The 24,770-nt window shown below is 32.0% G+C and overlaps 1 protein-coding gene across 4 annotated transcripts in view; it reads left to right on the top strand.

Annotated features, from left to right (window-relative positions):
- The window catches only part of EPHA5 (EPH receptor A5), a 350,421-nt gene that overhangs the window by 171,490 nt on the left and 154,161 nt on the right, over positions 1-24,770 (top strand). For all 4 annotated transcript variants that reach the window (XM_063108762.1, XM_063108760.1, XM_063108761.1 and 1 more), the window contains exons 4-5: positions 9,374-9,529; positions 13,585-13,920. In XM_063108762.1, the coding sequence (XP_062964832.1) occupies positions 9,374-9,529; positions 13,585-13,920 (492 nt within the window). The remainder of the gene's footprint in view (positions 1-9,373; positions 9,530-13,584; positions 13,921-24,770) is intronic.

The following is a 24,770-nucleotide window of genomic DNA, read 5'->3' as shown; positions in this document are numbered from 1 at the left end:
GCCTTTTAGAGACTTTTTTATTTATTTATTTTTTTCTGGCTTCATTTTTCTTCCTACTCTGGTTTCTGAAAAGAAGCCAAGACCTATTCTGGTTTTGAAATTGAGATTTCCAGATAGCTAGGACATAAAAATAAGCTCTGGGAATGATTGAATAATTCTATAGCTCTTGTCATATTAAACAAAGAAAAAAAAAAGTTAACTAAATGTAGATAAATACAGATAATGAAATATATAATGCTATGTAGTATATTTGAGAGTTTACTTGGGTGAAGCTTTTAAAAATAAGGTACATTATTAAAGGACAGTTTTTTCCAAGTTATTTTGGGTAGAAATTTCCTATTCTGTGAATAAAGAATTATGAGCCTAAATAATGACATCTGAAATTGCTGAATTTGAGAATTGCACATTGAAACTTAGGGACAAATAGATGATTGCTTTTACCAAATGAACTGCATTAGCCAGTTGCTTTTGCTAATTTACAGATTTTCAATTCAAAAGAGTAACATTCCATAGATATAAACTGAACATTTGCAAAATGGCTTGATTCATTTTAATTCTCAGTGTACAATTTGGAAAAAGAAATGGTTTGGAACAACTGCATGCCTTACATGTCCTTTATAGGTCCTGTATTGTATTTATATTCATAGCTACAAATATGCTATATCCTACATGCCAAGTTGACTTTCTCACAATTAGGGTACAAATTTTTAACATTTTTTAAAGGCAAATTATAGTTTTAAAACACTTCTTATGGTTTATCTATATCTATATCTATCTATGCTTTTTAAGGAACTGCATTACTAATGTTTTAAATAAACAAATTATAAGGAATCTGGGCAGTAATTCTCTGACCTGACTGAGAAATAAGTTTTCTTTTGTTGTAGTTGTTGCTTGATTTTTAAGGAGAAAATATAATCATTAATGCATTTGGGTACATATAACAGTTTATTGCTTATTTCAAAACTGTACATATTTAATCTGTAGTTTTTCACATCTTATTGGAGAAATAATTTTGTTACAGGAGTAGTACATTATTCTGAATTTATGAACTAAAATGTAATGCCCAGTGGCACAAGGGGAAGTGTTCGTAACAGAAAGCACTCTTTCCACCTTTACTGTCAAGACCAAGACCCTGAGCCAGACCTTGCATATCCTTTTATAACAAATGTTGTCTTGGATGCTTTTGTCCCTATATGGAAGTTTTATTGCAATAACTGGAACCTATCTGCTTCATGTTTCATAACTGTACTTATTTTTTGACCATACAGATATGAGTTAGCCAAACCAGGTTTCACTACCTGATTCTAGACATATTGCATACTTCAAATCAAACACATGCATCATTAATCTTTTCTTTCAATTATAGGATAAATCATCTAGCTTGTTTTTACACTATGCATCCCACCTATCGAGGCAACAAACATTCATGTTAACTAGAATGTTGTTAACAAAAAGCACATGGATTGAACCATCCAATAGTGAGGAAAACACCAAAGGCTGATACAAAATTATTTAATAACATTGCATAAATATTTAGTTAATATTTTTCATCATATTCAGTATAAAACATTGTGAACAAAAAGCAAAGTGAAAAAGCCTAAATGTCATTAGATTTAATTAACTTGTACACAAATATTATATTTGCCTGTCATGAGAAAAAACTATATGTGGGTACTTGGGCATCTTTTAATTTAGAGAAAATAATGTATGTTTATTATCAATAAGAAATACTAAAATTTTTGTCATAGGTTTAAGTAAGATAGTATTCATCCACAAATTTCTCTTTTTACATGATTTTCCATAATTAACTCTTTCTCACATCATTTCCTGGCTTTAACATTAATTTTTCTTGTGAAGATATAAAAGAAATATACATTTTGGATGGCCAATTAACCTGTGAAAATACATTGAAAAATTTTGCAAGGGATAGTGTTAAATTTCAGGGGCTCTGAAAAATCATGTAAGAGTTTATATTCTCAGTGTTTTATGATCCAGTCATCCCCGGGTATTTTTGGCTTTAGTGTTTTTACCAGTTGAAGGGTTAGTAAAAGAAGCACCAGAAGCTTTATCATTTAGAATTTAAAAGTCATTTAATTTGGTTCAATTTAATTTCTATTTTCTGCTTTTCTAAAGTACTGTTCACAGAAAACCAGATTTATCAAACATATTTGACAGCTTATGAAGCTTCCTTACTTATGAAGAATTTAAATTGTGAAAGACTGTTCCAAAGTACCAATTGTTCATAAGATCAAAATGGCATAATAAAACAACTATACACAGTATCTGATGATGTCAAAATTAACTCTTGTTCAGATAGATATGTTTTATTTGTATCTATGGAGTAGTAAGGATAAAAATTTAAGAGTAGAGAAGTTACAAGGCTTAATTTAAACATAGTTTCTACTAACTTTTCCTAACCTTTCAATGTGTTCTTTTCAATTTTATTCATGTTTACAACAGACATACTTCTCTCCAACTCCCAAATCTTTATCTAATTAAAATTTTCGATGAGGTGGGAAATATGTAATCAAATGTTTAAAATGTTTTGCACATACACATGCACACCTTCATACATACACTATGCACACTATTATTGAAGCCCTCATATCTGATTTAATACACATTTATTCATTTGGAACAGCAAAACTGCTCAGCATATTAAGTATCTATTGGAATTATAAACTTATGGAATATAGTCTTTAACACCAATAATTAAAATAAAAGTTAAAATTATCTATAGCATTTATTACTGTAGAAGAATCAATAGTTACAGGGAAAATAAACTATGCTTTGAGAAATACTTTGGATTCTATTTTACTTATTTTAACTATTCATCTTATACAGACTGTTCCTAGAAGCTTTTGATGAATTGCTGAAATGATGTGGCTTTTATTTTAGTGGAAGTTCAATTGGATAAACACAAAATAGTAATATTTTGATTTACAATTGTCCACAGCTTAGGGGCCATGTGTCAGTCCATTCCAAGCCAAACATAAGCTTCCTGTTTTGTTACTGTCCATGTTCCTAAGGTGGAGAGAAGTACCACATCACTGAAGGATGTCTTTCCATGAATTTCTCTTCCACACTTGGTATTTAGATTTGTAAAACCGAAATTACAACTTCACTATTTTATCTTAGTTGGGAAGCCACATTATTTGACAGGGAATAATTTATAAATAAATAACAATGAAATCAATGTATTTTACTTGAGCATGACAAACATTAACTCCTAAATTATTTAGTGAATTCATCATATCTATATTTTCTTCAGTATTTTAAATTTTAAGCATTTTCTGACTATGCTATTAGTTACAAAGTATATAAGTTCCAATCTTAGAAATAAAGCGAAAAGTGATATTTGGTACATAACAAATTTTTACTAAACTTAAGGATATTCTGCTCTTTTCTGAGTTCTAGAGGAGGTGATAATCTCTTACTTTGAAATATGGGAAGGAAGTCAGTATTGCTATTGATCATTAACACTACATGATAAAACACTTCTATAAAAGATATAGATTTAGAAGTATAAAAATGTGAAAGTAATACAACTCTAAACAATTTCTAAAGTCACACATCATTAATTTATTTTAGATTGGAAGAAATTATATTTTACACACACACATTCTGTACTAATGGTCCACAATTTTAAGTCTGTGTGTGTGTGTGTGTGTGTGTGTGTGTGTGTATCACACTTCTTTTAAACTTACGTTAAACAATCTTCTGGTACCTCATTTTTAAAACTTCATTACAAGATCGAATTTGACTTAGCTTATATCCTCTGATAATTCATATATATTCATATATGATAGAGCTATGTAAAAATGTTGCTTATAGTGATTTTCTGTCACTCTCAATAAAGAATAATTGGATAAATTCAATAACATTTCTCAGGTGAATTATATCTTGAACACTGTAGACAATAATGGTCTGTGCATTTTTTATTGCATTTCCGTTCATACTTATATAAAATATATAGAATATATGTTAAAATCGTCTGTTTATTTTAATTCTAATGGATAGAATTATAATATTCTAAATTACTAAAACAGTAACTATTTTCTAAATTACCTTAAAAATATTTTTATCTCAGTGGCCGTGTTTTGGAGTGTTGACTTTGAATTAGTAAATGAATACACTTACATTTCCCAACGATTATAAAGGGAAAAATACGATGGAGACATCAAGAGTAATTTAATCAAAAATAAACAGTATGAGAAATCAATCCAAATTGTCATTTTAATGTTTTGTGGTAATTTTGAGGATCTTTTAAAAAAATTCCTAATCAGATTATGCAGCACCTTTTCACGATTCACAAGCGACAATTTCTATTCATTTGAATATTTATGACAAGGTTTTTCTGTTAGTTATAAAAACTATTTTAATAGATGTTATTATCATCCTTGTTTAGAGGTGATAGATATGAAAGCTAAAGTTTATTGGTTTGTGCAAAACTTCTAAAGTAGTGAGTGTTGACTGGAGTACATATTATTTTTTACTTATTGGGACTTAATATAAATAATTTAGTGTAATCAGCTTGTATTAAGTTCCTGATGTGTCATTTAGACCCTGAGAAGGATATAAAAGTACTATTTACACTGATAAACACTGATGAATATATCCTCAGTACAAAGAACCATGCTACATGTGATGAAAATCAAATGAACAGTTTCCATTCTATAGAGTATTTATATGAGTTGAGAGAGGATGAGAATTCATACAAATAAATATTATAGCAAAAAAGTTGCTATCTGTCATAGGAGAGATGCTGAATAAATGGTTCCAAGGTCTAAAAAGTGAGTAGGGAAAGAACATGCAACCTTGGGGATTAGCGCATGCATTGTGGAAAAGGTAGCATTTACAATGATCCCTCAAGCATGGATTAAAAATAATTACTAAATATAGTTTCCTTCCCTCTGGGGACTTGCCAAAATAGTCTCATAAAACATCTTAACATAAGGTGCACTTTTTGTCTCCTACTCTTTGCCCAATTTAAATGAACTTGCATAATGTTTTCCAAATAATACTTAAGTAATGTGTAGGATCATGTGAAACAACTTAGCTTCAGAAGCTTTCTTTATTTTTGGATGAAATACATTGAGTTAAAATTTGTGGACATTTTACTACTGCCTAAACAATTATTTGTTAAGTATCCTCATGATTAAAATGCAAAAAATAGTTTTGCTTCTATTGTTCACACCCTGCTTATTTTCTTTCTCCCCAAATACTTTGTAGCTTCATGGGTGTGAAGAACAATTTTTATTTTCTCACCACAATCCAAATGTGCCTTGCTACAGTGCCTGATACAAAGTGTGCACTCAAAACACAGATGATACCCTCCCTGTCTTCCAAATGCTTTCAGATTAAATTCAAATTCCTTATTATGGGATACAAGTTTTTTTGTTTTTGTTTTTAAATTGTATTGTTTATTTCTTTATACTTCTTGACTTAAGGCCGAAAACAGTTTTCCTGCAGAGTTCAGAGTATGGGAAAAGGATTTCCTCATGTGCAGGAAATAATAAGTAGTCTGTGTGAATGGAGACTGGGAGTGTGGTAGGATACCACATTTGAAGGATTTTTAAATATTGTGTGGAAACTTGTGGGCTATGCTAGCATTTTGTGACGAAGCTAACTGGAGTTTCCTAAAGGCCAAATGCTGCTGAAAACAACCTTAATTGCAGTCTTAACAAAAGCAGTTCGAGTGAGCTATTTCAGTGGAGTGGAATATATCAACTTGTGATTTCAAGTGAGGAACTGGAGATGCATCATAAGGAAACATAATTAAATAAATTGTGTTCTGAAGGTGACACAAAACTATTTGGTAGCTACGGGCATAATTGGAATCAAGTGAGGTTGATAGTTTTGTTTTGCTTTGTTTCTGAGCTTGTCAAAACAATTGTAGACACTTGGAGGATTCATCTCAGAGAGCAAAGGGAGTTCCTAATTCAAGTAAAGATATTTTTCTTTGATACAAGTGTACTTTAAAAGATTGGTGTAAAAATAGCGTTAAGAGATAATACAACACTTTCTATGAATATTTTCAAGACCCTTCATGTGAGAAGGGATACATTTTCATTTTAACAAAAAGAACATTAGAGAAGGTGGGTATAATTGTGTATAGGTTTGGTGATTTGGTGGTTGGAAAATGAGAAACTTCTTCTCTCATGACTTCTATTTTCTCAGTACACAGACAAATTAATGCATCACTTGGTAGTAACAGAGAATAAAGCTTGTGTGGAGTTTGAAGAAAGAGTGGAAGCTACAAGATAATTATGTTGATGTTGGGAAACAGCGTTAACTAAGGGAATAATACTAAGATTGTGCAGCACAGTTGTATGTCCTGTTGGGAATTGGGGCCATAATGTGAAAGCAATGGATAATTAGTTTGTGATATTTTTCTTGGATAACATTGAACTGCACATTCTTTCTCTCTCAGCATCTATTTGGAATTCTTTAGCCACTCACATTAAATAATGCCTTTATCATTACTCATCAACTTCCCCAAAACACATTTCATATCTAGTGTTCTTAATCTGAGAAAATGGCACCAGTATATTATATATTCTATGCTGTTTAAGCCAAACACCTTAGAGTCATTCTTATAACTTTCCACTAACTCATCTGACCCATTAAAAATATCATGAAAACTAGATGATTTTCTTGAATTTACCTACTCTTAATCTATCACCATTGGAACTATTCTTGTTAAGTAATAATATCTCTTTTGAGCCAATTCAACAGAAATGAAAGAACTTCCTTTCTTGCTCTTCTCCAATCCATTGCCTATGATGCTGTGAAATGATCTCTTAAACACCACTTCGATCTCCTTATTTCCCTGCTTAAAACTTTACATTTACCATAAATATATATACAATTTGAATGTGACGATTAAACCTTAAAAAGCTAGGGGGGGAAATTTTGCAGAGACCTCCTCTACCTATGAAGTTTCTAATATTTAATAAAGCCTATAAGGTTTTTGTGATCTGGTGCTCTCTGCCCCATAAAAATCCATCTCTTCCATCTTTTCCTGCTATCTTCCTGATCAATTATTTAGTTTCCTCCATCTCCCTATTTGTCCTCCACTTCACATGGTCCTTAGAAAGCATTTCTCCCTCTAAGGCTCTGCTACACTCCTACTAAAATTGGATAATTTTCCTAATCTTTCAAATCTCAGCAGAGACTCAGTTTCCTGAGGGAAGTCTTCTTTGATATTGCAGTTTAAGTTAGGTGTCTATTTATACTCCCATAGCTCTTTCTCTTTCCTAGCATAATTATATTTATAATTATTCATGCAATATCTTCAAGACTCATGAAGGCAAGACCATTTCTACTTGTTTACTTCTCAGTACCAAGCAGAATTTCCAGCCCACCACATCTGCTGAAAGCATTTTGCTGAATGACCGAACAGGAAAATACAGTTATCTACTTTTTTCTTACATTTATATTATTTCCTGTTTTCAAAGCTCCCGTGAGGGGGTTGAACAGCAGTGTTATATATGGTATCATATAAAATTTTTAAGTTAGAAGGCACTCATTAAAAAGAAATGTCTTTTGTTTCATAAATGATAACTGAATTCCAAATACACAGAACATGTAGATTGACATTTCATGTCTTTGAAAGCAAATAGTGTTTAAAGTGAGAATGGTTTTACTAAAAGGATAAAAGAAGAAAAATTGAATAACTTAGATAAGTATGGTATTCACTGCTACAGCAATCCTATTATAAGAAAAATAATAATTTAAATCTTCTCCTAATCATTTAACTACAAGAATGTCCCTAATACTATCAAAAAGCTCGTCTTATCTTTCAAATACCTTCACATTCTCTCTGCATTTATAAGAGCATTAAGGCTTTACTATCACTTTAATTAGGTCTACTGAAAAAAAGTACCTTTTCATTTTTGCCAATTCCTGGTTTTTCACAGTGATGGCAGAGAGCCTTAACATGGATTACTAAAACCTGAAATCATTTATAGCACATGAAAATTTGTCCCAATTCATTATGTCTATCAAAAATTTCCATTGAGGGCTGAGCCCGTGGCGCACTCGGTAGCGTGCTGCGCTAGCAGCGCGGCGTCGCTCCCGCCGCCGCGGGTTCGGATCCTATATAAGGATGACCGGTGCACTCACTGGCTGAGCGCCGGTCACGGAAAAAAAAAAAAAAAAAAAAAAAAAAAATTAAAAAAAAAAAAAAAAAAAAAAATTTCCATTGAAATACAAGTTCGTCTTTGAGCTTCAGCAAATGTGCATTAATGCTTGAATAAATACTCTTCAGTATATGGGGTGAATTATGAAAATAGGAAAAAAAAAATAAAGTTTAATAGTTTTATATATAGTTAGCCCTAACAAGTATTCAAACCATCAGTTTCTTGGTCTTCAAGTGGCCCATGCTGAGCAATTGTAATGTTAAAGTTTGGCCTCATTAGCCAGTGAGAAGAAAGAATGTGATGAATGTCTAAAGAATCCACAGAATCAAAAGATTTACTTCATGAGCACTTATTTACCTGACCACCAACTTAGAAATGTTAGCAAAAATATCCGGGAACACTTTCTTTGTGTGATTCTAAATAGTTCAGTTGTGACCTTCATGCCATGCCATTTATTCATACCTGTATTTCAAACACTTTTTGACCATGTATTGTGGTAAAAGCTGAGACAGGTACTGTGAATGCAAAACTGAATAAAACATATTTTTCACCCTTTGTTGTTCACTCTGAATTGTATAGTACAAGAATTTCTGATGTTAGAATAGATAAGTGTTGAATCAGTAAGACCCTTAAAGTAAAATTTTCAAAGGGAGTAAAATGTAAAACAAATGCCTAGAATCTGACTCCTCCTGAAATCAATATAATATGGATGATACACCAGCTCATTTATGGATTCTCTCCAATCTAACAGAATCTGTGAAGCAAAAACACCTACTAATTAATTTATTTATGAATTCAATATCAAAATTTTGAGCACCTATTGTGTACTATACCATTCTAGGATATATGGGATAAATTGCATTTCATCAACACAGTTGCACTAATTATCAAGTAAGTGAAAATTGCACTCAAAACATTGCTTCAGTTTTAAATACATATAAGTATTTGCCTTTTATGAACATAATTTCTTATCATTTCCTATAGCATAACAGTCATTTAAAATATGTCCATTCCATACATGTTTAATTTAAATAGTTTGAATAAATACTTGATTGTCTGAATGAATAGACTGGTATTTATGAGCCAGAAGCTTATGAAAAATTCTTGAAATTAATGCAAAATTGTGTTATTTGTAATCTGTGTATACTAGTCAAAATAATAACATTATTCACAAAACAAACACTGCATCTGTTCCAGGGAAAAGCTTAGTCTCTTATTTCTTTTGACAGTGTGCAGACCTGGGTTCTTCAAAGCCTCACCTCACAGCCAGAGCTGCAGCAAATGTCCACCTCACAGTTACACCCATGAGGAAGCTTCAACCTCTTGTGTCTGTGAAAAGGATTATTTCAGGAGGGAGTCTGATCCACCCACAATGGCATGCACAAGTAAGGAAACCCATGGATATTTGGTGATGCTGACTTTCACCACTTTAAAAAAAAAACAGCATGATGGAGCCTGTTAAATTCTGTTAACATTTCCCCTTAAAACAGGCATAGTGTTTAATCTTCTCAATATGCCTTTCACTAAATTTCAAGCTCCTTGAGTAAGCATTGAAAAATTTGACTCTTATCACTCGCTGTTAGAAGCATTCATTTTCCCTAACTTAAAATTCATCATCTGAGACACAGATAAATATTTTTTTCTTTTTCTTTTGTGGTTCATTATAATGATAATGATAGCCAAACATGACTTTGATAAATCCGCTTCCTGTTCATTCTAAACCTTTTTTTTTTCTTCTTCTTCTTCCTAAGCTAGTTTTCTGATCACATAATTATGCAGTAAATTACACCTTCACCTTCTTGTTCTAACCTGTCCAACTAAGCTGCAAGGGCCAGTGAGAAGGTCATTTATATAGAGAAGACAGGAAACACTTCAAGAATGTGAAGAACTAGGCATTGAAAATCAGATTCAAAAGTCATATCTAAAACCAATGTTTTAGCTAGGATTTTCAAGCAGCTGTCATGTTTCTTGTTAGTGAGTGTCCTTAACTATTATTAATGACATATTTGTTGATTATATAGGTATAGTGATGAATATTAAATATTTAATTTCAATATTTGCAGTGGATGTATCCACATTTCTCATTGTTGTTGGTGCTTTTGTTTTTCTAGTTTTTCATATTTTTCTGGGACTGTAACCCTTTTGTGTATTTGTTTGCTTGATGACAAAGTTTTCAGAGTTTTTCCACAGGCAAAGTCTCTATGGCAAATCAAACAAAAACAGAAAGTGAAAGGGACTGAAAGTAAATCCCTTGCTCCTCATAATATTCAATTTCTAGGACCTGCCTTTTTTTTACTATTTTAGGTCCCAATAAGTTGTAGTTGCTCTCAGAGATATTCACAAAGATGTCCGATATTTTAATGTTCATCTCTAAATATAAAAAGAGAGTACAGATTCCTTTTTATCAAATAATCACAAATTGAAATTTCATATGAATTTTGTAATGTCTAAATTTCATAGTGTCAGTGAAACATATTTTCAGAATTTCTCAAATCATTGATATTAATCAGCTTTCCATTAATGAAGATCATTCCTTCAATCCCAGTACCGATGATTTTATGAATTAAATGATTACCAGTGAAAAACGATTTATCTTCAAAAAAATAAGTGACATTATTATATACACTTTGAGGATGATTCGTTTAAATGGAGAAGATATAAACTATGACTGAATGTAATACATTTTGGTTACAGTGGAGATATAAACAGTTAACAAGGAAAAATGTTGGCTAGGCAATAGAGTGGTAAATTAAGGAAAGAAAAACATCTTGATTAATTTTCTGATGAGTATTTTCTTTAAGTGGTCCAGCCATAATCTTTCTCTTTTTCGGTACAAATGTGAGCCTCCCTTTCTGTAAATTTGTTAGATTTGAGAATGGCAGGGGACAAGGAGGCTGTGCTTTGGTGGCAAGGACTGCTTAGCACTCTTTTAGTACCAAAGCCCACAGGCAGGCTTCACATTTTCTCTGTCTCCAGGTGTGTGAATTTCTAATACTATGTCTCAAAAGAATGTATGCATTTCTCAGAAAAGGCTATTGGGACTCATGTATAAAATTTTTCTAATATATAATTTCCAAGTATGTAAGTCTGTTTTTAGTGTCATTCATAGTACCACAAATACTGCACCCCATATGGCTTGATTGATGTAGATCTCAAATGTAGATCTTTAGCCTCACTTTCCCTTTTGCTCTTTGAAATTGAATTTATGGTTCAACTCCTATATATATATGTATATATGTATATATTTTTTAATCTGGGAAGCAGAATCGTTTATACCTACAGGAAAAAAAAATAAACAAAAATAAAAACCAAGCCTCTGATGAATCTGCTTAAATCAAGGGTCTTTGTCACAGTTCTTCTTTGGTTCATATATCATACCTGTTACTGGGGCAGTGGAATTTCATTATATTTTTTTAAGTGCATGTTAGTATAAGACTCTACATTTTGCCTCTACTTTAGGGATTCCCTTGAGTTTGCTTCATTTTGACTTTAGAGGCATATGTACCCCCATCCAAACGTTGTGGAGCTGTTAGTAGTAGAGTCAAAAGGAATGGAATAGTCAGACTGATGCATTTTTATAGGTTTACAGGAAAGGTGTTAAATGCAAGTATATTTCAGTTGGCAGGAAAAAATAATCAGAAATTTGACATCTTTCTAAACCAGACATATTTTGGCTGTCTGTAACTTTTTCTCAGATGTTAAGCCTGTGACATTTTGATCTCAAATTACATTTTCTCCATAACTTTCCACTTTAAATAACTTAAGTTTGTAGTACTCATATTTCCATATTAAGTAATCATTTCAACTTAAAAGTGACTATTTTACATTGAGGTGTGTAAGGTTGTACATTTAGAAATATTCATAAGGTTCAACCATACATATAGTCAATGTGGGGATAGTTTTGGAAGAAAATGTCAGCTCTTTAGTTATGGGGTTCTTTCATTTAAATGGCATTTTGTACAGCTAAATTGTTAAATACTAGGTAGCTTTCTAATTACTTTTAAATTTAGTTCTCAACAATCATGACTTAATAAAAGTTAGGTAAAAATTAATGCTAATTTTTATATTTAGGACAAATAATGCATATTAGAATAACTAAGCAAGATCATCTTAAGTATCTTAATTTATGCTTATGAGCCATTTGACTACCACCACACTCCATTTTATTCCCTGTAGGGAGAGATGTACTAATTAAGTCTCTGAAACAGACACAATTATATTTTCTCTTTGAAAACATCTGATCCTATAATAGTAACAGCTGGTTGAAGTTTTAACTCTAAATATCTAAAAATTGACTACAGAGTTAGTCATTATGCAATCTATTTTAGTTATCTTTAGTATACTGATTATTGGGTTTGGAAATAGTTAAAATAATATACAAATAACATATTGTTGCCTTTTACCTGAGAAATCTTTTAGGCAATTTTAAATCTGTATTTCATTACTAAAATTTTAGTGGAAATATTCCACCTTATTGAAATTAGGTGATTCTAATATATTTTTTAAATTACACCCAATTTCCATTAACATATGGATAAAATAATAAAGTATCTAGGGAATACATTATGAAGTTAGAAAAGTTGCACTAGTAATGTTCTAAGATGCTATGATTCTATGAACATATTTTACTTAAATGTATATCTATCCTTATTGTGAGGGGTTATTGGAGATTGAAATTTGTTCTGCTGATCCTCCAAGATCTGAACACTTTATTTTTCCTGTTGTAGTGACTTTGAGGGTTATTTTCTAAATAAGTTTCAGATTTTCAATTAAGGAAATTTCATAACTTGTAGAACCATAATATGAAAAGCAATATCAAAATATTAGGAGTTTTACTCCAGATTTGACCAACTACTAATATCCTACGGCTTTCTTGACATACAAGAGAGTATTTCAAATTCTGTTGGTGATTTATCAAGTAGATATGTAGTCTACTTTGTGGTAAGCTAAGACTATGTTTTTACTTGCTGCAGAATTTATAGTCCAGAGCCATACTGAAAAATAATGTTTTTACCTGCGCTCATTGCTTAGTAGATCTTCATGCTTTTATTTCCGAGGTTGCATGGCCTATTATCAATGTGGAAATAATCAGTTCAATCCCAAGGAGATTCACTTACTACTTTTAAAATATACAATTGTATCTAAAATCATTTGTGCATACATAGTTTTACTCCATAATTACTTCTGTGTGCACTAAGAAAAATATCTGCTTTTATTGAACTTAGTGTTATAAAAATGTCAAGACAAGACATTTTTCTAGGCATAAAGTCCCATTGTCGTGCCCACAAAACTGTAGAAGATTTTTCAAAGATAACTACAAATTATGCTTAAAAGATTGATTGCAAGTCTATTTTTTTTTCCTCCAGACCAGGGATTGGTGTGGTAAATGATGCCTAATTAATATCATCTTAAAGTATGTTTTTCTCACTTTGCAAACCAGGACCCCCCTCTGCTCCTCGGAATGCCATCTCAAATGTTAATGAGACTAGTGTCTTTCTGGAATGGATTCCGCCTGCTGACACTGGTGGAAGGAAAGATGTGTCATATTATATTGCATGCAAGAAGTGCAACTCCCATGCAGGTGTGTGTGAGGAGTGTGGCAGTCATGTCAGGTACCTGCCCCGGCAAGGCGGCCTGAAAAATACCTCTGTCATGATGGTGGATCTGCTTGCTCACACAAACTATACCTTTGAGATTGAGGCAGTGAATGGAGTGTCCGACTTGAGCCCAGGAGCCCGGCAGTATGTGTCTGTAAATGTAACCACAAATCAAGCAGGTAAGTGCCAATCAAATTGTGTGTCTTAGGCCTACTTCTGTCAGTTATCTCCACAGCTGAGGGCCGAGTTGACTAGGATCTGTGAGAAAACTTCCCATAAACCAGAAGGTCAGGACTGAAAGTATAACATATCTCAGAGTGATGTTTTTAGTTTTTAATAAATGAAAGCTTTCTTAACAGACATACATCCACAGCCAAAAAAAAAAGATATGTTTTAATTGAATTTTTCCATTAATAATACTTTTTTGGATCAAATCCATTTGTAGAAAAAAATTGTATAATTTCACACAATGCAATTTTATAGCTGAAATCTACATTTTTTGCTGTGTTGTTTGAAGTTTTTTTTTCTTTTTTAATTGTTAATTTAACATGTAATCAGGCAGATTTTATTTGCTTGTTTGTTTGCTTACTTGCTATCACAGCAGAATTTTCTCTGCAGATTGTAACAGTCTTTTCTTATTATTCCTCTTATTACTATAACAAAAATGCATGGAATGAATTTTTTCTTTAATAAGTCCATTTATGAAAATTAGAATAACTATGAACTATTATACAACCCCATGAAAATATACCTCTGTTCCATATTGGAATCTTGGAATTAAGGAGTAATTGTTAGGGAGTAGGGCATACCGTCCTGTTTGAGCTAATAATTTCCCTATATTTTTCCCTCAAATATTCATTTTTAAACAAATCATTAATCATTATTTATAAAAACCTTCTTGTAGGTTTTTAGAAGACTTCTTTTCTGATAAAATTATAAACTATGGCTGATTTAATAATTCAACCTACTATGTGGAAAGAATTACTCCAAGCCTAAGAGTAATTTATTACTTGTGTTTATCCAACAATGCATATCTGGGAGGGGAAGATAAAGGTATAAAAACCAAAATATTGTAACTTTCCTCTGTTGCCTGCCTGGCCTCAACTCACAGTCCAGGGGTGCAGTAAGCATGTCAACTCATTAGTACCTGAGGTGGGCTTTAGTTGATGAGCACATCCTTGCCACCAGACTAACAATGAAATAGGATGTGTTTGATGAATCAAATTAGACTTAGTTCATATAATGTTAGTATAAGTTTGAAGATTATCAAATTAGAATTAGTTCGTATAATGTTAGTATAAGTTTGTAGGAATTATGGGGTTGATGAGGGAATGTGTATATATTTTTCTCCATATACTCCCTAACCTAAGATAGAACTAAAAGAAGTGCTGAAGAGCTGGACAGGAATAGTGAAAATTAATTTTTCCCTCAGTGTGGACTCAGCTGCAGACAATACTGGCATACGTTGATGTTTCATCACAGTATCGAGATTCACAAGTAAATGTGAATTGCCTTCCCATGTCAGAAAAATAATGGCTTTAAACTTATGCATTCAGGTTTCTTATAGAACATCTTTCAACCTTACTTTGTTCTACATGTGAGTCTTGCATTACCATACTGAAAGAATATTGAACAAACACTAAGAGTTGTGTTCTTTGGGAAAACATTTTCTAGCTTGTGTAACCTTAATTTCCTTGAAAGATATTCCTTTGACAAGCTAGATACAGGAAATGACTGTTTGTTTTTTAAATGGTGTGCTCAATAAATATTTGCTCTAGTTGTCTTTGACTTGCTGGCCTGCTTAGGCTCTGAAGTGTGTTATTTGGACCTTGAATACCTTAAATACCAAGAAACATTAGTTTTCATCCAGCTGGTCAAGGAATGGCTATCATGTAAAACAAACATTTGTCTTTGGAACAGACATTTTGTTGACTTTTGGTTTCTGCCTTTTTCCAAGTTCTCTCAGTACATAGTGTAAAATCCTGCAAACTTACCAAAAAAAAAAAAAAAAAAAAATCTAAATCTAAAATTTGTCTAAGTATCAGCATTGCAGACCAACTAAGTCTGAATTCCCACAAAAATTGTATACTTTGAGTATTTCCTAAAAAGTGTTTTAGTGTTGTGCTGACCTGTGGCGCACTCGAGAGAGTGCAGCGCTGGGAGCATAGCACCGCTGCCGCCGCGGGTTCCAATCCTATATAGGGATGGCCGGTGCACTCACTGGGTGAGCGGCGGTGCGGCCGGTCACAAAAAAAGACAAAGAAAAAAAGAAAGTGTTTTAGTGCCATCCTTACTGATCGCTCAAGTACCAACATCACAGAAAATGTGTTTTATAGTAGTTTTTAATGTCTGAATATTTTTTAAACATTATATTGAAGAAGGTTATCTGTACCTCATTTGATTTTTACATAAAACTTCTTTCAGCAGAATTTAACTTTAATTTCACACTCATGTAAGAATTGTTTTCTGAGAAATGCATTTCCTTCTGAAATAATTTATTTTGAATTTGTAATTGGCCTCAACAGTTGTCCTGGCATTTTCTGATTGATATGTTTTGTTTGTTTGTTTGTTTGTTTTTGTAGACAGCAATACATGTATGAACTGTCCAGATTCAAAAAGTGCAAGAAGAAAAAAAGTTATTTGTTCAAGATGAAAATTTTGCATTAAGCTAGGAACTGAACTGAAATTGGTTAGCTAACCTGGCTGATAGTCTATAAAACAGTAGTGATTAAATGATTAATTTATAGATATTTATACAGTATTTAAACATTTTCTCGTATGTCATTATGGAGTCTGCCATCTTGCTTTTGAAGAAGGAATCTGAATTTAAATGTTACTTTTTTGCATGTAATTTAATAGTCAAGTCAAACTACAAAGTTTTAAGATAAAGGCAAATAATAGAATTAGTTCAAATTTATGGTTCTTGTAAAATATGGTTATGGTACTGAGATCAACAGGAAAGTAATTTTAAATTGTTGTGATAATTTTCTTGCTCAAGAAAAATAAACATACAGGAAAGTTAGAAGAGCAAGAAAAAAAGTAGATGTTACATGAAAGTAATGGTACACTGGCTATAGGAAAGGGAAAAATGACAGGAAAATAAAATGTGAATATATTAATTGTATAATGATTTCTTAGACGTCGAATTGCAAAGGATATAAAATATTGGATATGAGTATTGTGCATTATTAAACTCTTAAACTTAGAAATGGCATAAAATTCATTGAGTTCTTCAAGTGTTCTAGTATGTTAATATCTTTCCTATACAATACATTCTTTCAAAAAATTGACTTAAACACAATAATCTTTCTTTGCCAAAAGAGTATTTAAATTTATTTATATGACAACATTTCTATAGTTCTTCTGTTTTATTCCTTTAGAGAATCTAAAATATGTCTTTTTAGATAGATAGACACATAGAGAAAGAGAGGGACATATCAGCACATAGTATAAAAATTAGAAATTCTGTCGAAAGCAGTAACTTTGAAAGTTTCATTATCTGCTCACAAAATAGTGTGCTTTTATTAAATATAAAAGCACATAGATTTTTAAAGTTTTTAATAATTTTTTTTTGCCCTAGGCATATTTGTTTGTTTTCTTAGTTGCAAACAAAATCTACTATGGCTGGTTGAAACAAAGAAGGGCATTAATAAGAGATATTAAGTGGTTCATAGATTCCTTGAGAAGAATAGATTCAAAGAGTAGAATCTAAGTTTTCTGGAGCAATGCCTAAAACTCTACCACACATCTGGCCCGATGAAGCTAAACATTGCCACTGCAGCTGTCAAACAATAAATGGCAGGCACTTGAATTTATTGCAATTGCTACTGCCACTAGTAGAATTGCTACCTGTGGGTCTCAAACGTGCAACTACCGAAAAATCATCAGTACTGCCACTAGCAAAATCTTCATGTTTTGCTTCCAACTTCACAGCAGAAAGCAAAATATGAAACCTTCATGAAGAACCTGGTTCCTCAACTTGCCCGTTTGAATCAAAATCTTGCCAGTCTGTTTGGTGTATCCTAAGCCATGTATCTTTATCCTAGCAGAAAGGAGAACTAGGTTTTTTGAGTCCTGATTTCTTTGTTGGAGAGACAGGGTTCATTACTTGCATTTTATAAACATATACATTGCCATTCAAAAGAAAATGTATTCCAGTGAATTTGGCAAACTTTACTGAATATTTATTAAAATTTAAGTGAAAAATTGTACATATAATTTTTAAAACAAGTTATTTGTAATATTTGGGATAATATGGTTTTTCAAGTAAATGAGATTTGTCCATCCTTTTTTCCTCTGTCTCTCATTCTCTGTCTTCTCTCCCATCTCTTCTTTTGTTCTTTCTTCCTTTATTCTCTCTTTTCTTTGTTATATATATTTTAAGTGTCTTGAGTCTTAAGAGATGAATTACTCATTTGCCTCAATTCATGGCACATTTCCATTTTTGAGCCACACAAGGCTCTTACCTGGTTTATATATTTTCTTACATACCTACTTTCGCTTTAATCCCAAATCCATTTGCAATTTTCATACACTAAAAAGCAACCATTTTGTTATTTTTTCATAAATATTATTATAAAATGTTTATTTAATATTGCATGCATGTGTTTTTAATTTAATGGTTCTATTATATACTTCATTCTGTCTAGTAACTTTTTTCGCTGTAGTCAAAATATTTCATAGATCCACCTATGTTGTTTTGACAGTTTCATGTGCTGCTTGTAACTGTCATGTATCCGTGGTATATTTCACATAGACTCACCCGGTAACAGAGACCCAGGGTCTCTGACAACCCGAATTCTGGATGTTTTATATGTAGTTTAAATCCTAATGTAGTGATTTTAATTCAGTAGACACAAAGTTGATTTTCTTAAAAAAAAAAAAAAGAAAGAAAAAGAAAGAAAGAAAACCCAAAACAGTAAAACTAGTAGACTACAATTTCAGTTCTTTCCCCCTTTCCCTACACAATATATCTAATATTGTGTTATTATCTTCAAATGAAATTTACAGAGAATAAATTGTGCTTTCTTACATCTTCTGCATAGAACAGCAGATATTGGTTCAAGTTTTGGACTGTGGAACAAGACTTTCTGGGTTCTATCCTGTCTCTGCCACTTCCTAGCTGTTTGATTCAGATAAATTACTTAAATATCCCAGGGCCTCGCCTCAGTTTTATGTTTGCAACATAGAAACAATAATGGTATCTATGACATAGATGGTTATGAGGATTAAATGAGTTAATGTCTACAAACAGTGTAATTCCTGGCATGTAATTAGGTTACTATAAATGTTACTATAGTCATATTTAATAAACTTTTCAATAATACTCCAAATAGTGTGACTCAGTGGTATAAAGTATGGGTTAAATAGAATTTAGACTTTCTGAGTATTATATACACGGAGACTAATTGGTGAGGTAAAATTGAAAGAGGATAAACCATTTAAAAGCAAAAAAAAAAAAAAAGAAAGAAAAAGTAAGAGGATAGAACCCACTAATTCCATGGATAACAAAAGACAACTGCTTCAAGCTTGGAGGAGTAAACCAAGCAATTTCCTTTTCCAATAACAGCTATGTCTTCAGTGATTTCATAAAACATTGACTTTTATATTAGTATCTAAGTTTGTCTAAACTTGACTAAAAATCCAGATCAGTAACATAAAGAAATACAGCATAACAATATAACAGCATCAAAGTAAGAGCAAAAGAAAATAGACACATAATTTTGATTTTCATTAAGATATATTTGGAAAAGATACAGATTTTGCCAACTACATTATTTTTATCTGTGGATGAATATTAATTTGATAAACGATTAAGGTTGCTAAGGTAAAATAAAATATCTAGAGACAAATGCTTTGTTATTACATATGAATATTTCTGTATTGGCCTCACACTGATGCTCCTGTGACCAGATTAGCATTCTGAGTATGACTGCCAGCAAAAATCTTTTAATTTTGCCAACAGAGAAGCTTCCTGTCTACGCTGAAACTTGGCTTAAGTGAGGCTTAAGTTCTCTGCTTGTTACCATGCCTGTTTGCTGTTTTGAAAACAGTTCAAAGATGAGATTCTAATTCAATGAATATGTCCATAATTCATCTCTGGTTTATTTAATAAATATCAGTGAATGGAGTAGAATATTTTTAGAAGCCATCAAAATTCATGTTTTGTTATTTGACTTTAGAATCTTCCCAGACTCACCTGGTTTCTAAAAAGACACTCCTGGGGCTTCTGTTTCTCCTCTTTCTCCCTTGTACCTATTGTGGTTAGGACAATGTCAGAGGCAATGACTGCTGGAATGTTTCAGCACTTGCTTTACTTGCATTTCCTTATTTGATCCTAGCAATATCCTCATGACATAATATTATTATTCTTCATCTTTTTAGGATGAAGAGACTGAAGTTTAAAGATGTGAAGTGATTTCCCCAAGGTCACAGATCTAGTAAGTGAGGGAATAGGAATCTGAACCAAGGAATCCTTACTCTAGAGCCATTATGCTCTGATTTACTACAAAATATTGCACATGCTATTTCCTCTATCTGAAGACTATTTTCTTATCCCATAGTTCTAGATAGCTCAGTTTTCAGATTTGCTTAAATTGCTGCTTCCTTGAGAAAGCGTTCTCTGCTATCCAGTTTGAGCATGCTTCTCTAATGTCACTCTGAACACGAGGTACATAACTATTTGTTTTCTTGTCTGTGTTTCTGGAATCTTTCCCTGGGGAGCACGACAGTGTCTAGTACTTGTGCTTCTTGAAATAATTTATAAATGAATGGGTACAATGGTTTCTCTATATCCAAATCAGTGTTATGATTCCAGTTATTTGTAGTGATGTTTATGTAAAATGTATTTTAAATATTTTTGGAATTCTTCAAATAATTCTCTGCAAAATTTTTTGTTTGTTTCTGTCTGTTGTCGTTACTTTTCTTGTGTCAGTTTTGGTTGCAAACTGATTCTCTATTCACCATAAACATGGTCAATGATCCATTTCCCGTGTAAACCATCCAACATTCTTGTGGCGTGGCTCAGATCAGAACAACTCAGTTATTGATCTATTCAATCATTCATCTCATTGGCATGTATGCTATGAACTTGTTTGCATAAAGATGCATATTATAAATTGATATGCATAGGATATTAATTTGTTTAAAATGTCACTCTGAAGTGCTATTTACCTTTATTATTAGTCATAGGGAAAACAGTTTTTAAAGCATTCCTAATGGTCTGGTATCATGTAAATCTTAGTGTGCTGTGTCAACAAAGCATAATACTAAACCCACAGATGCACAGTCATGTTTAAATCAAGTATTTGCATGAGTCCTCTATTATTTTCTAAATGAAGTTCACTTTGAATACATAAACTTTTTTTTTTGCACAGCATATTGAATTAACTTCTTCATGTGGTTCTCCTGAAATTGATTGCCGTGCATTCAAACACCATGTACTTATTCATCACCTCCTGTATTCATTATACTCTACTGAGTATTCTGAAAGATACTAAAGTAGTCAAACGCTCCATCCTTAGAGGATTTTATTTTCCCACTGAAGAAATAAAGCATTGAAGGATAAAGGCCAATAAAATAAAACAGATAGAAAGGAATTAATGGCAATTGTGCATTAAGCTCAACAGCAATAGCATCAAATTAATTACCTTTGAGTGACAATATAGATTGACTTGTTGACTTCACATTATCTTTTTTTTCTATTTCACCTCCTTTATCACATGTACATGTTTGTGGAGGCATTCACTCAAATCCCCTTAGTCATGGTAAACAGTTGCATTTATTAAAAAAGATGATAAACCATTTTTCAACTGTTCTTATGTCTATTTAGATGGTCAGGCCTTGTTTGGGGAGCATCAGCACCAGCATAATCAGTTTTTACTTATAAAGACCAGTTGTTCAATGATATATTAACACAAGTGAAATGAGAAAAGAACTGTCTTGAGATTATTTGACTATTGAGGCATTTTCATTTACTCTGTTTTAGTTGATTTTATTGATAATTGACTGCCCTCACATGGTGAGAGGAAGCAAGAGAGAGAGAGAAGTGTGGTGCCAGGGTCTTTTAAACAACCAACTCTTACAGGAAATAATAGAGAGAGATCTTGGTTAGGTCCCCCCTCCCCCAGGGAGAGCATTAATTGGAATACAATCAAAGCTACTTATGTGTTTTGTAGTTTGGCACCAAGACACTTATCAGAATGAGCATCTAGCTTGAGGAGGTTTTTTGAAGATATGGAATGTTATCCATTAAACAAGGTATACTTTGAGTGCTGGCTTTTTGATCTTATTTTTCATGAATTTTCCTCCATTAGTAAGAAAAGAGAAGGTACTTTATTGAATCTTCAAGTGTAAAAGGCCTGAAGATATGACCTGTATTGAAAACTGATGCTTAAATTATGGCTCAAGGAAGAATTTCCTTTAGACTTGTGGAATGAACCAAACAAAAAATGTAATATTATTCCAATAGTGAAGTTTCTCTATTTTAATTATATATGTCTGTTTAAATTATATGAATTTAGAGATTCTTTGTCTATTGTTTATTTCTTAAATGCCTTATTTTTTCCCTGATAAAATAGTAAACGACATTTGAAATGAAAACTCTCATTATTTTATGATTTATTAACTTTTCAGTTTATTTTTTCTGCCATCAACAGTGTATTCCCATGAAAAAGGCTTCATTTGTTATTACATGTATTTAATTAATCCTTGATATACTATAAATCTAAAAGGAAATATTTCTATTTTAGAAAAAAGAAAAACTTTGTTTCAAGGGAATAAATTAACAAAATATTTATTATTGGCAATGATAGGAGTGGTGACAGCTTTTTGTTTTTGTTTTCACTATTTTAGTGAATTAAAATGTATGAGAATAAAAGGACTCAAAGACTGAATGAATAATTTTTAATATCTCTCAATATGATGTTGACATTGTACCCTTCAGAGGGAAATGAGACATTCTGTATTTTTGGTATTTACATCTATAGCTCTAGGGACTAGCACTAGAACATTAGTGGCTTGTCCCTTATAACTGTGAAACCACACACTTAAGATAGTTGATAGGGACATTAAATGGCATGCACCCTTACTTTTTTCTCTGCTTTTTGAATCATTCTCATTATTTCTAGCTCTATCACTACTTTACCTCCTTTAAAGAAAAAATTCAATACTGTATACTGTATATCACAGTGCTGTCTTTAATTGAGAGAGATAGTATTCATGTAATTGGTTATTACAAGTCAGCATATAAAATAAACATTCTACTCTTATGTATTTAGAAAACTCTTCACAAGTTTCTTCATTTATTTCCATGAGATGAAATTCTTGAGCTCAAAATTGTATAAACTGTTATATAGACTAACCAATACTGTATTGATAAACAACTGTTTTTTATTTTGTTAGAGTATACCATCAATGGTGCAACTAAACTTTAATTTAATAGCAATCTACTATCCCTTGATTTTCTTATTTGTTTTTGTCTAAGTATTTTTTTTTATTTCATATGTAATCAGGATTCATTTTTAAATTATTGATTATGTATTCTTTGAACTTGTTTTAGAGATGGTGACGGTAATGATGATGACTATGGAAAGAAATGTATCATGACATGCTACATTGTTCTAAATTTTATAGGGATTTGTTAACTAAATTTTTTAATACCTAAAATATTTTTTAGAGAAATTAGAAATAGAGACAGAATCTTCCTTTTACTTTTTTTTTTTTTTCCAAAAGATGACCTCTAAGGGGATCCTAACCCTCAACTTGATATTGTCAGCACCACACTCTCCCAAGTGAGCTTACTGGACATCCCTGTATAAGGATCTGAACCTGTAGCCTTGGTGTTATCAGCACCACACTATCCCGACTATCCATTATAAAATTAAATCCATCATAAAATCCATTATATTTCTTACTCCTTATATCAACTCTTTGAAATATGTAAGTTGTATACCTCTTTTATACACAGTTAATAGACCAAGCATTTAAATTCATAGTTGTCTGACTCTACAGCAGCCAAGAACCTGCAAGTAACATAAATTTACCTAGAATGAACTTACATAATACAGAGGATATATTTTATCACTAAAAATCCCCAGCTGCATGAACAGTTTGATCATGGGTCTAGCTTCATTCTCTGAAATTTGCACAGATTAGCCCTCTTTTCAGTGGTCTTCTTCTCAGTCTACTTTATCTTCAATTGGAATTCTCCCATAGTAGCAAAATGGCTGTAGCAGTTCCAGACCTCATATATACATACCACACTGCCCAGGAGAAAAGAAAACTTCTCTTCCTCTATTTATCAACTAAAAGTCCTACTCTTCACTCTCAAGTTCCAGTTAAGAGAACACATACATTGAACCCATCACTGTAATGAGGGATTAGGTAGGAATAAACCAGTTGGCTCCTTCCCACAGACTTCACATAGAATTCTCCATGGACCCAGATATAGAGTCAGTCTTATTAAAACTCTATACCTGTGCACAGTAGAGGATAGACAGAATGAATTTGAATATTAGAACTCAGCATGTTTTGTTGCCCATGTGCAATGTTCTTTGTTCTAATCCATAAGTGTTTTGTGAAAGGCTGTCTGTTAGTATTTCAAGTATCTTCATAAGTAAGATCTATTACTCCTAGAACATTCAATTCTCCTTGTTTTATATATATATATATAAACACACATATACACACACGCACATATTTATATATATACACATATTTTTTTTCTTTTTCGACTAATTTTTGTAATTTCTTTGTTCATTTTTTTACTCTTTCCATCAATTTGTACATTTTTATTCCTCAAAATTCTGCCCTATGACCTTTTCTCTTTTTAGTTAAAAAAAAAGTATTATGAGATTTCATTCTACTAGCATACTAGACTATGTGCCAAGTAACAAACCACTCATAAACTCAGTGATCTAAAACAATTACTATTTATTTTTGCTCTTGAGTCTACAGATCTATAGGTATTCCATCTTGCCTCAGCTTGCTTACTCGTCCATATATAGTCAACTGCAGGTTGGGTGGCAAA

Source organism: Cynocephalus volans, chromosome 9 (genome assembly GCF_027409185.1).
Source record: "Cynocephalus volans isolate mCynVol1 chromosome 9, mCynVol1.pri, whole genome shotgun sequence".
In the NCBI taxonomy this organism is placed as follows: domain Eukaryota; kingdom Metazoa; phylum Chordata; class Mammalia; order Dermoptera; family Cynocephalidae; genus Cynocephalus; species Cynocephalus volans.
Note: the sequence above shows the minus strand (reverse complement) of the source record. Positions and strands in the feature narration are given on the sequence as shown.